Source organism: Pelmatolapia mariae, linkage group LG20, assembly GCF_036321145.2.
Source record: "Pelmatolapia mariae isolate MD_Pm_ZW linkage group LG20, Pm_UMD_F_2, whole genome shotgun sequence".
Taxonomy (NCBI): domain Eukaryota; kingdom Metazoa; phylum Chordata; class Actinopteri; order Cichliformes; family Cichlidae; genus Pelmatolapia; species Pelmatolapia mariae.
This window is the reverse complement of record NC_086244.1, coordinates 35,551,103-35,563,564: the sequence shown is the minus strand read 5'-3', so window position 1 is coordinate 35,563,564 and position 12,462 is coordinate 35,551,103. Positions and strand designations below refer to the sequence as shown.

Below are 12,462 nucleotides of genomic sequence, written 5' to 3'. Positions count from 1 at the left end.
GAGACCAGGATCAAAAATTCAAAACCTTGTGCATCAGCAAAATCAGCTGACAGAAAGTAAAGGTTGAAGTCTTGAAAGCGTATTAGACGGACAAACATGATTGGACCTATACTAGGAACAAAGAACCAGGAATGAAAGGGCAGTAATACACAAAAAAAGCAAGGGAAGGCCAACACGAATAATGGAAATAACCAGCCCGTTCTCACTCCTGAGGCGTAACATCCCGACGATTTGTCACGTCCCGCGGCGTTCCGGAGAAACGCGCCGGGTTATGGGTGAAATCCAGCAGAATGATGGTCCCGCGGTAAAGCCACGTAGCCATGTATTCCAGCCCTAACACTAACCTTGTCCCTAACCTTAACCAGCACTTACGTTAAATAGTGTTTTCCAAAGCGATTTAAGTAAAATGAACGAACATATGTAGATTGATTCCAAACGGTTCTCATGTTTAATCGTTTCTCCGATCTCATCATTTACGAACGTGTTGGGTGCCCGGAAGCGTAGTATGTTGACGATTTGTCACCTAGTGTGAAATATTAGTCTTTGGGAGTGAGAACGTGTTGAAATAACACTCACAGGAAAGAACAAGGATTACAAAATAAAGGAGGAAATCACTATGAAACAACAAAACGTGGCAGAAATGTTGCCAGCTATAGTCCGATTTTACAGTCTCCATTGCTGTATATAAAGTACTCTATTTGGACAAAAGTGTTGGGCCACACCTCTTAATCTTTGAATTTAGGTGTTTTCAGTCCCATTGCCACAGACTTTTTAAATCAAGCGCCTGCATTCACAGTCATTGATGAAAGAATGAAGAGCTCACTGAATTCAAGAGTGGTGCTCTAACAGGATGCATAGATGACCCACACTCAAAAAAATCTGTTGTTGGATGAACACAATTTAATCATGGCACCTTTTTCCACGTGATTTAACCAAGTACAATAACCCATTTTTGACCATGTCAAACCAACACATTTGGCATTTGGTGGTTTAATGTAATCAGATTATGTTGGATCAACGTAGTATACTTGCATTGACTTGAAGTGATTTATTGAAGTATGTAAAGTGAAATTTGTTTTAATTCATTCTACACAAGTTAAAAACTTTAGGAAAACACAATGAAATCTTGTTGTTTGAACAACTACTTTGTTAATCAAGGCAATTACTGCTAGTCTTGCTTAGTGAACCAATATGGGGGTTGATGATTTCATAGAGACAAACAACCATTTGCACTTACATTCATGAGTAATTTAGAATCACCAATTAACCTAACTCTAATTACACACTGCAAACCAGCCAGATTGTGGATTTGAACCCAGGCCCTTCTTGCTGTGAGGTAACAGCACTAACCATCACACCACCAAGCTGTCAATCCAGGCTTAACAAAAGTAGGAAAGCTATGATTACAAGGCTTGATGCAGAATTTTCTGTACATTTTTGTCCTTGACAGGTTAAACCACAATAAATAGCGATAACGTGCACGTGGCGTGGGTGTAGTTGTTTGCCTCTTAAAACTCCAGTGATTTTCCTGCAGTTTGACATCTAATGTGATCTTGTGAATTTCATGAGTCCAGCAACTAACCACTCTTACTAGAATGTATCATGACATCTCAACAAGAACAAATTAAGTTGCTGAATTTCATGCAGATGCTATATGATTTAATTACGTTCACCATAGAAACATGAAATTATTTAGTTCAAATTACAAGTTTGAATCTTGTACATGTAACAACCAACCAATTTCATTTTTTTGAGTGCAGTACCTTTGTCTATATAGTGCGTACAGAACGTATAGCACTGTAAACCTGTTTCTCCTACAGGTCCTGAAGCCCCAACTTCCTGTGAAGAGTTACAATGTAACTATGGAGCCACTTGCATTAAGGTGAATGGCCAGGCCCACTGTGAGTGCCCCTCACCTGACTGCGATTTGAAAAACAAAACCAAGGTGTGTCTTTCAAACTGTCTAAAGAAATAAGCTGTTTGAATGGAAACACATTGTTTCAGTTGCCTGTAGGGAGTTAACGTGTTCTCCCTTCGCTCCATCTCTGTCACTGTGGAGCAGGTGTGCGGCTCAGATGGGGTGACCTATGCCGACCAGTGCCAGCTGAGGACCATAGCCTGTAGGCAGGACAAGGACATCACAGTGCAGCACTTTGGACAGTGCACAGGTGAGCCTCGTAGAAACCTCCATGCATAACGAGACACACGGATGGCCAACTGTTGTCAGTCCCTGATCAAAAGATAATGAGCAGTGCCGAGGGCCTCAAATTAACCCCCTCCTGCTGTTTCTCCTCCTATCCATCACTCTGATTCAGAAAGTAAGGTCAGAGCACTGTGAGAGCACATTTATCTTAAAATAAATGTTTCTGCACACACTCGAGCAGCTGTGCTTATTTCTTATTAGGGTAATTCAAGTGCTGAAGAGTATATAATAAAAGCATCTTACACGCATCATGTTCAATAGCACTTCTGTATATCGAACAAGCCTGTCTCTCCTCCTGGTTTTAAACTGCCTGGTGAGAATGAAAGCATGTGCCACACTACAGGGATCTTAGAATTAAGAAAGATGGAGATTTATTTATTTATTTTGAAAAGAAAAACAAGTTTGACTGGAGTCTGTGCCTTGCAAACTCACCAGATAGCAATGACACTTCCTCTTTGCTTTCCAGTCCCTTTGTTGGGATTTGGCTTCATCTTCAAACCCCCTGTTGGGGAATACATCAATCCCTTCGCAGCTTGATGCTGCCAGGAACACGATGCTGCTGAAGTACGATTGCACATGTAGAGTACATGTGTACTCAGGAAAAGGTACAGCTCTTGCCCCCCCCCCCCCTCCCCTCCATCCCAGCCCACATGCTGATGGACATTGCTTGGATCGGTGTAATAGGCACTGGGACCCTTGCCAAGGCCACAGCTTTCATGTACAGTGAAGTGGTCTCGCCGACTGCCAGCTTGCGTCACAGCAGAATTCTAGAGACGCCGCCGGCAAGAGCAGGAGGAAGCTCTACGCCAGCTGTGGAGCTGTGGCCGCGAGCCACTGCCAGGTGTCTTACATTTTCAGGTAGAAAAATGTTCATTCACCTCATCATTTAGTGGATCAAATGACCTCATGCAGAGACACGAGTCCCTTTTACCCCTCTTCCCTGAGTGATCCCCTTCAGACTCAAATTGCAGTATTCCAGATAGGAAAGGATGTTGATATAGTGTATGTTGATTTGTAGTTTCAGGTAGTCGGATTAAAAAAAAAAAAAAGGAGTATGCTCAGTAAGGAATTGACAAGGCTTTGATAAGTCCCTGAACATCTGGTAATTACAAATTCAGTGCCGTGGGTTACCAGCAAAAGGAGCCAAAATCCAGTCTGGTCTCACATTCCTCTGTTGCCTGGCAATAGAGATGTGGGTTGTGTGTAATCCCTCACCTAGCATTTCTGCATACACAGAAGGCACGAAGACGCCTCGCAGCGGACTCTCTCTCTCTCTATCAAACCCTATGGGGACGACGAAGAGACAGGCAAGCGCTCGGGCCCCACCAGCAGCCGCGGAGGATCTTTTAATTTCTTCACCCGGATGCGGTCGCACCGCGGGTTGCTGTTCTGGCGCTGCTGTCGGCTCGGGAGTTAGATCTCGAGCTCATTTCACGTGTGGCTGGGTGCGAATTAGCATTTGCTCTGCCTCCACCCCTCACCACGCCAGAGCCAAGCCCGCCCTCCCTCCCACTGTTTACACGCAGCGCTTCCAGACGCCGGGCCACAGCGCCGTGGCATGCCAATGCTCGCCGAGCTGCTCCGTGGTTTGACAGGAGAGCAGTGCCAAGGGCTCTGCTATAAATGAGTGAATATTGATCTTTTTTAACATCATTGATCTGTTGCAACTTTTTATTATACAAGGGAGCGTGACTGCTGCTTCTGCTGCTGCTGTGCAGTCTGCCGCTAATGGGCAGGCTGAGGAAAAAAATTACAAGCCTGCAGAAAAAGCTCCTCAAATCTTTCTGCCTGTGACAGAGAGCTGTGATGTTACCCGGCTCTCTCTGAAGTCTCCTCCAAGCAGCCGCAGAGTATGGGGAGGAGTGTTCCCGGCTTCTTTGCTAGGTCTCAGCAAAAGATGAAGCGATAAGAGAAGAATCCTCAAAAAAATATGCATAAAATACTGTACCGAGCACCGGAGGGAGGGCATTTGTACCGGTGAGCAAATTCTGGCAGCGGGAGGAAATGGCCACCATGTTGGCAATGACCTGCCTCTCCCATATGGTGTTATTACCTGTAAGTTTGTAGCAAATTGGCAACGAAGGCCAGCATATGGCACAGGCAGCCCTCTGCCTGCTTGCTAGTCAGGGTTCTGTTGCCTTCTCCTCCATGTCCTGCGATTTTTTTGTGCCATTATTCACTCCCTCGTTCAGTTTGCCATGCCATGTTTCCCTGCTGCTGATTTGTTAACCTGTATTTTCCATCTGATTTAAACCCTTTCTCTGTCAGGCTCTTTTTCCCTATCATTTCCTCTCCTTGCCTCTGTGGCTTCCTTGTCTTTCTCCTCCAGTTTGCGCTATCCGAATTCCTCCTCCTCACTGAGGGTGGCTGACTCCACAAACAATCTTAATAACCACCTTTCAACAATAAGTACACAGCTGAAGCAAGCCGAGATGACTATGATTTATTTTGCTCTCTACTCCGTGACATTACTGTCCAGTGCTCGACTGGGAGGAAATAAAGCAAAAAAAAGGCAAATCGACTGTTAAACCTGATTAAGAGAAGCGTCAGCTGAACAGACTGTGCTGCCAGTCCTTCTCTGCTTTCTCCCAACGAGCGCTCCTCTCTTGCTTTATCCCATGTCACTGAGCTTGCTTCTGGAGATGCGCGCACACACCCAAACACACATTAGGCCCTTTCCAGGGAACAAGCCGCTTGACGCTAAGCTTGGCACAAGACTGACAGGTGTAGCCGAGAGGAAACGCGATGCATGCCACTTTCCTTGGTGATAGCATCGCTCCTCTATGCACTCCAAATCTCTCTATTTACAAATATCTTCCGAGCTTTAAGCTGACAATCTGTGCGTCTCCCGGGCTTTCTGCCGTCTCAGTAGGTATCACATTTCACACCTCGGTGAATAATTGCCGATCAACTAAGCGATTATAGCGGTGTAATTAAGTCCTACACATAATGTTAGGCGAATCCTAATGAGGCGCATGTCTACGGTATAGCTTTTTATTTTTTAATCTCCTCTTCATTTCACCTTCTCGCTAACACACATCTGTGCTCGTGGGACAGCAAGGAGCGAAGAAATAATGACAATATTGCCGTGACTGCTCGCCACGGCTAAATCTGAAGTGTTCGCTTACGTAGCATCTCCCTGCCAACTCACTTATCTCCCGCAGGAGTTTTTGTCCCATTTATCTCTCTTTTATCGCCAACAGTTTGTCCTTTTGCACCAGAGCTTTTTGCATTGGTAATGATGGGCTCTTTACAGAGAGGCTCTTCTCGCTCCCTCATTTGGAAGGATTCTTTTTTTGTTGTTGTTTTTGTTGCTCTGTGTGTGTGTGTGTGTGTGTGTGTGTGTGTGTGTGTGTGTGTGTGTGTGTGTGTGTGTGTGTGTGTGTGTGTGAATATTGACACGAGTGTGTTTGTGGTGGCGTTGACGGATACTCATGCTCTCTGCAAGCAGCGCTCTTTGAAGCCAGAGTTAAAGCCGGCTTTTTTTTTCTTTCTTTTTTTTTTTGCCCCATTTCTATCAATCATTCATCACCGGAGGCACTGGCTGTTGGTGATTAAAGCTGTGCTACTGGAGGGCAGCGTTTGAATATGGATATATAATTCATAGGCATTGGCACAGCAACACACAAACATGCATATTGTGCACACGAATGCATGCCATATGTGTACAAACACAAGCACAAATACCCTCCACACAATGCGCTGACACCAACTGGAGTAGTTTAACCCGGTTTGGGAAACATAACTCGTCCGCAGGCGGAGTGCACATGCCCGAATGCGATGTGTCATCTGTTGGCATATTCCATATTCACTCTTAAGACCCCTGAAACAAAGATTTCTGACATCTCATCCATTGCAGGCTTTTTAATCACGGGCTGCTTGTACAAACAGGCCTGTTTGTGTATGTGTGTGGTTTCTAATGTAATTACTTAATGACATTGGTGAACATCGGGGAGATGGGTTAGAAGATTAGAAGAGGCATAATCACTCAATGAATACAGGGGTAAGTTATAGTGAGCAGTAGGTTGTAATAATCATTAAGTGATTTTGTTATGCTTTATTGGCTAATTATGGTTTTTTTTGTATTTCCACTGGTGTGATTTTTGAGGTTTTACTGCAGTTAAGTAAAACAAAGTCCAACACTTCCATCTATGCTCAGTCATTCATCCATTCCTTGCTTCCTCCCCTTCCCTCCACCAGAAACCATCTCTGAGCCAGCAGATCGACCCACCCCCAACCCCCCCGCCACCACCCCAAGCGCAACCGTTGCCGCCGCCACCACCATCACCACCGCCGCCCCCTTCCATCCTAACATGGTGCACGGCGTCCCGCCTCCATGGACCGAAACCCTCGAGCAACCTGCGACCACCACCCCCTTTCCATCCCCTACCCAAAAAAGTGCGCAAGCAACCAGCCACCACTCCACCCACATCCAGCCGCAAGCGCTGCAGCCCACCCCAACCGCTGCCGCCGCTGCATCCACATCCTCTCGCAGCGGTCCCATCCCCTCGGCCGCCGCGGTCTCCTTTGAGGGCTCGGGTAGCGGGGATCCGAGCGGGGACGAAGCGACTGAAGAAGAGAGCAGCGGCGTCCCAACGGAGGCCAGTGGGGCCGAGGAGACTGTCGGTAAATCCCTGCTCTTTCACTTCATTATCCATAAAGCTTTGGGTGTGTGTGTGTGTGTAGGGAGGGGAGGTTTTTCTAAAGAAAGGGGCTGGTCAAACTCATAGTCTCCTCTTAGTTCACATCATAATGCATTCATGCCATCATCTGTTAATTGAAAATGAAAAATAGGCACAGGCTTACGTATTTGTATGCAAATTACTTTTGAGGAGACAAATGTCACAGGCAGGCAGGCGGGGAAGAGAAATCTTTGTCAACAGGTGCTGTTAGTGTCATTTCCACTTGCATAAGATGTATATCTCAATTTCAGACAGAAAAGAATGTATTTGCATGGTTCACTGTTGCTACATCGCCCATGCGTTTTTTTTCCTCCCATTCCACCAGCTCTCAACAGCTAGCAAAACAAAACCCAAGCTCTGTAAAATACACTCTAGATGGAACTGCTGGTCCGCATCTCAGGATCTCTGGAGCCTGACTTGACAGGCTGATGTGACTGGGAGGTTGAGATGCGAGTGTGTGAGCCAGCATACCTTGTCACATGACTAGTCTCAAATCTTTCTCGACATGCCTTCCTGGGCTCTGGCGGTTACCGGGCCTCTGGTTGAACAACAAGAGGACGACTAAGACTTTTCAATCAGTGCTCTCTTTTCTTTGATTTTTTTCTTTTTTTTCTGACGTTGCCTTCCATCCGTCTGTCCACCTCACCTGACAGCTTGCAGTAACAGGATAAGATTGATGGAACGGCAAGGCCCCAATGTGCTCTTCCTCGGTTCTTCCTCCTCCTCCTGCTCCCCCTCCCCTCTCGTTCCTGCTCCCCGAGTTTTAGATTTATTCTCTTGTCAGAGGCTGACCAGAGTGCTCGGTGACGCAAGGAGCATGTAGCTTGTCTGCAAAGGAGACCTGGCGTCTTGTGACTGTGTGTATATGTGTGCGTATGAATGTGTACCCAAGCGTGCCTGGATGTTTTTCTTTTTTTCAACAGTCAGTTTGTGATTGTTTGATTAGACGATTTTCCAGGACAGTTTTGGATATTGAAATACTGAACTAATCTGTTTCGTCATCTGTTTTGTGTGTTTGCGTCTGTGTGTGTGTGTGTGCTAGTCTTATCTCCTGTTCCTCGTGTCACTGTGTTTGTCCAATCCAGAGTGCACATGTCACCGTCTGAGCATACAAATGTGAGTAGGTCAGAGGTGCACATTTGCACATTTTTGTGCCTGTGGTATTTTTGCAATCCGAACAAATCTGTGTGTGTATTTGTCGTTGTGTTTATCTGTGTTTATTTGACAGCTTTCATGGCTTCCATAGGAGTTGCACAGACCCTAGTCATTGTGCACTGCCCGATGCTTCTGTAAATGTGCAGACCACATGCCAGCAGATGACCCATAAACCCCAGCCTCCTCCCACCTTCTGCTCCGCCCCCTTCTCCCTCCTCCCTCCTCCTTCCACATCCTTTGACCGCATGTCCTTGAGAAGGACGTCCCTCGCCTCTGACGTGTTTATGGCTTGTTTAGCCGCTAGCTGTTTGCCTCGACGATTATTTCTAATCTCTCCGCGGCCATAAAGTGCACCGCCTCGACACCGAGACAACTCCCCCTCCGCCAACACCATCATTAGAGTGGACCGAAGCTCGCCGCTGTTATATACACTCTCATTCTTCAGATAGAGCGAGCCGAGCCACTTTTATGTCTGTAATGTCCCAAGATAGCCAGATATGCAGTGACAGTAACACAAACACGAGTGTATGTTTTTTTTGTCCTCCTGGGACTCCTTGAAGGTAACACTCACCCAATCTGCAGCGAGCAGTTATCACATCCTCCCATCATTAAAAGTGCGCCATGTGTGAGATGACTGGCAACACTCCCCATTAAGTGTTCTCTACCTGACAAAAAGAGTTCCAGGTGTACAATCAGTTCCAGTGAAAATGCCATATAATCACTCCTGACAGGTGCCTTTATTAGTGTCCAATCACTGGTCAGCACTCTAAAACAAACACGCAAACATCTGTAGATGCGAGAGAAAGTTGGAATTGTAGGTTTTTGACCTTGGAATCACTGCTGGTGTTGAGTGCCTAAAAATTGTAGCTCTCTTCTGGGTTTCCTACATAAGCTGTAACTTTTCATGAACTATTATGAGCCTCTGTGTATCACCCTCAGGTCCCACAATGGCGAGCACCACTTTACCCACACTTGAGGACAGGTCGTCCTGCGACAACACAGAGTTCGGCTGCTGCCCTGACGGCAAGACACCATCCAGTACTCCAGAGGGCGCCAACTGCCCCTGTAAGTCAAGCGCACCTTTGAAAAAGACTTTCTTTACTCTCTAATTACCTAAACATCTTCCCGGCTGTCTTCTGCGTCTTCTGTCTGTTGCTGTTGTTTCACCAGCTTCTGCAGCTCATGCTTTGAGTCGCAGAAGCTCGGGCTCTGTTCGTATGGAGGGCGCCTTTCATGGGTCTTTTGAGAAAAGTAATTGGCTTTCCCTCCAAGAGTGAGATGAGAAGACTGATACCGCTCTCATGCCTGTGCATTAACTATGGAGCTGGAGCCAGGAGGTGATTAGCTTAGTGTAAAGGCTGCAAGCAGAAGAGAACAGCTAACACATCTCTCTGCAAAGCTCACCGCTGAACGCTTTGTGTCACCTTATTTAACAAGCACACAAACTCAAATGTGATAACGACGGTTTCAGAGGGACTTGTTGGCAGTTTCTTCTTCCTCCAAACTAATCGTGTCACAGCTTCACCTCCATATTTAAAGCAGAAAACAAAACAAAAACCCAAATTTTCCAGCTGTAACCTCTGCTGCCTGAGGAAGTCCTTGTCGTCCTCCTCTGTTTGCGTGGCCTTGCGCTGTTTTGCCCCAGACATCAGTAATTGATGTGCTGTCTTGAGCTTTAGAGGGAAAAAAAAGTTCAAATGCTAAAAATAGTGTTGCAATGGATTATTGATCCAGACAGAGTTATCCGCACAACATATTGTTAAGGAATACTGTGTCGGAGGACAATTTCTGTTATTACAATAATTAAAGTGACTCTCAGTTAACTCGTGAAACACAGTCAGAATAATTGGCGGGAGTTGGCACAAAATGCAAGAAATCAACTACCCGTCATTGTCAGTCTGCCAGTGTCGTGATTCAGAGTGGCACTGCTTTCCATCTATTTCAGTCTGTATTCATTTGCTGACATGTGAAAATTGAACATAATATATATTAATATTTAAAAGTATAATATACAGTAAAAAAATCCTCCTTAATCATCACTTATGACATATTAAAAGTGTGTGGGGGGTTTTATCTGTGGAGACCTATTTCTTCTGATTTTGTTGTGTTCAGAAGGTTTCTGGGATGCAGTCGCTTGGCTGTAGGTGGATAGCATAGGCGCCGGCCAATAGTAGCACACAGAATATGAGGACAGAAGTAAAAAAACAAACAAAAAACATGGAAACCGGCTTATATGGCTGCTTCCGTCTCTCTCCTCTGCTCGCTGTTTAGGTAAGAAACGTATAAATAGCTGCAAGTCTGAATGTCTGTCGCCAACACACACACAGTCCCACAATGCGTGCACCATCCCGCGCAACAGGAAGAGTGGATGCGTTTCTTTGTGCCACCAGAATCAAAACATACCATCATTCCTGACTCTAAGCCTGCTCCCTGTCTTCATTGATTCAGTCATTATCTAGCTCGCTCGACCACCGCTGCTCTCTGTTTCGCTCGGTGAGTCGGGCAAAGGGGCCAATTTTCAGTATTGTGTTTCTAAACATTAGCCACCATTTGCCTCGTGTTATACCTCTAATGTTGACTTTACAAATCGGGATATCGGAGCGTTTGGCTTAATTGTGCAGAACAGGTGGTGTTTTTTGGTTTTTCTCTGCAGCAGTGTTTTTTATGAATCACTTCTATCATATGTAAATGAGCTTATTGACAGGTGGCAGGAAATTAAAAAAAAAGAAAGAAAAACAGAAACAGTGAAACCATTAGTCTGACCTTGGTAATCCATTTTTATGAATTCTGCAACACTTTGCAGTCTCGCCCTGATATTAGTCATACCCCGACAGATCCTCAGCGAGTTTCCTTTCCTCTTGTTTTGCTCGAGACTCTTGAACGCTCTTTCCTCTCCTCTTTCACCCTCGCTCCTTTTCTTTTAATCTCCCTCTCCTCTTGTATTCGCACCCCTGCACCCTCACGAGCGTTCTTCTCTTTATCAGTCCGCACCACTGTTCCTTAGTTCCCTTCTGAGCTCTGTGTCACCTTTTCTCTCTGTCTCTCGCTCTCTCTCAAACCAGTCAATCTCAATCCAGTCTTGCATCAGTTCATTTCTCTCTGGAGTTGAGCGGCGAGAGAGCCCAGAGACTAGAAGGGGCCGACGAGCGCTGTTGTACCAATCAGTGACTCCTGCCACACTCAGTTCATAAAGATAAAGGGCTTCTCTCTCTCCCTTCGTTTCTCTATCTCTCTCTCTCTCCATCCCTCGGTTGAAATCTGCCGTCTATTTGTCCTAGCCGTGGTAGTCTGACTGATTGTGAAAAGAGGGATTCACTCTGGCTCTCGGGGGAGCTTTGGGTCATGACTTGAAAGAGCTCGGGCCACAAATTAGTGCATGGAGTTGCATTTGTGGCACGGTGAAGGTCCCCTAAGCCTTTCAATAAACCAGCAGAATTTACTGCCACTCAGTCTACAACATGACCTGAAGATATGAGGCCACCTTTGCCCATCCAGAGCCCTATGCCATTTATTTCTTTCACAGAATTTACAGGCAGGCAGAGGTGAAACATGAAAGGTTCTGTCGAGGTTGAACCCTGTGACATTTAGCCTCGAATCCGGCTGATGATAGAAACAAGCTCAGGCTACAAGAGAACTGTTATAACAAATCTGCAAAAGCCTGTAAATATTTATCCCAGCTAACAATGACGGCACACCGGCGATCGATACTTCATTCAGCTCAAGTGTTATTACCAATAAAACCGAGCTGCGTGATAAGCTGATCAATACGCTGGATTTTTTTTCTTTTTTCTTCTCCCGAGAAGGCCTCGGCCAATCTCCCGCTCATTAGAAGTGAAATGACACATCCCTCTGCCTCGTGCATCGGCTGCTATTTCATTGTACGACACAGTTTATTGATATCTGTCGGGCTGTCTCACGGGGGGAAAAAATAATTGTTCGTTGTTCAGATTATTAAGACATCACATGTGGAAAATGCTCAAGGTTTGGTTTAGCCCACACTGACATATTTAAAAAAAATTAAACACCTTGGTTATAGATTGCATTGGGTATATTTCCCAGTATAGTGTAATATAAAAAATGACTCTAGGTCCTGCGTATGTTAAATTTAATGGCATCGGGGATAATTGCCAAATGCTAATGTGAAAGTTATTGGCACACTGAGCTCCAGATACTATAAACTCTTCCATATGCCTGGGGAAGTCTGACATATCCATTACATTTTACAGTTCACTAGAATCTGATAGCCAAATAGCTCTGTCTGTCTTTTTATCACTCTCTTTCCCTCTCTTTACGTGCGTCACGGCAGTGGTCTGGAAAATCACCCTTTCTGATGTTTGTCTTCTTTGCAGATTAGAAGTCAGATCTCGCTCGTCCCCCCTCTCTTTTCTATATTTACCCCTCTCCCGGTCGGCCAAACTGTGC

At 45.5% G+C, this 12,462-nt stretch overlaps 1 protein-coding gene across 8 annotated transcripts in view; it reads left to right on the top strand.

Moving 5' to 3' along the window:
* Positions 1-12,462, top strand: part of agrn (agrin) — a 259,292-nt gene that overhangs the window by 208,204 nt on the left and 38,626 nt on the right. For 7 of the 8 annotated variants that reach the window (XM_063465477.1, XM_063465481.1, XM_063465479.1 and 4 more), the window contains 4 exons: positions 1,821-1,945; positions 2,063-2,168; positions 6,404-6,829; positions 8,980-9,105. In XM_063465477.1, the coding sequence (XP_063321547.1) occupies positions 1,821-1,945; positions 2,063-2,168; positions 6,404-6,829; positions 8,980-9,105 (783 nt within the window). The remainder of the gene's footprint in view (positions 1-1,820; positions 1,946-2,062; positions 2,169-6,403; positions 6,830-8,979; positions 9,106-12,462) is intronic. The other variant, XM_063465483.1, reaches the window with a different exon arrangement.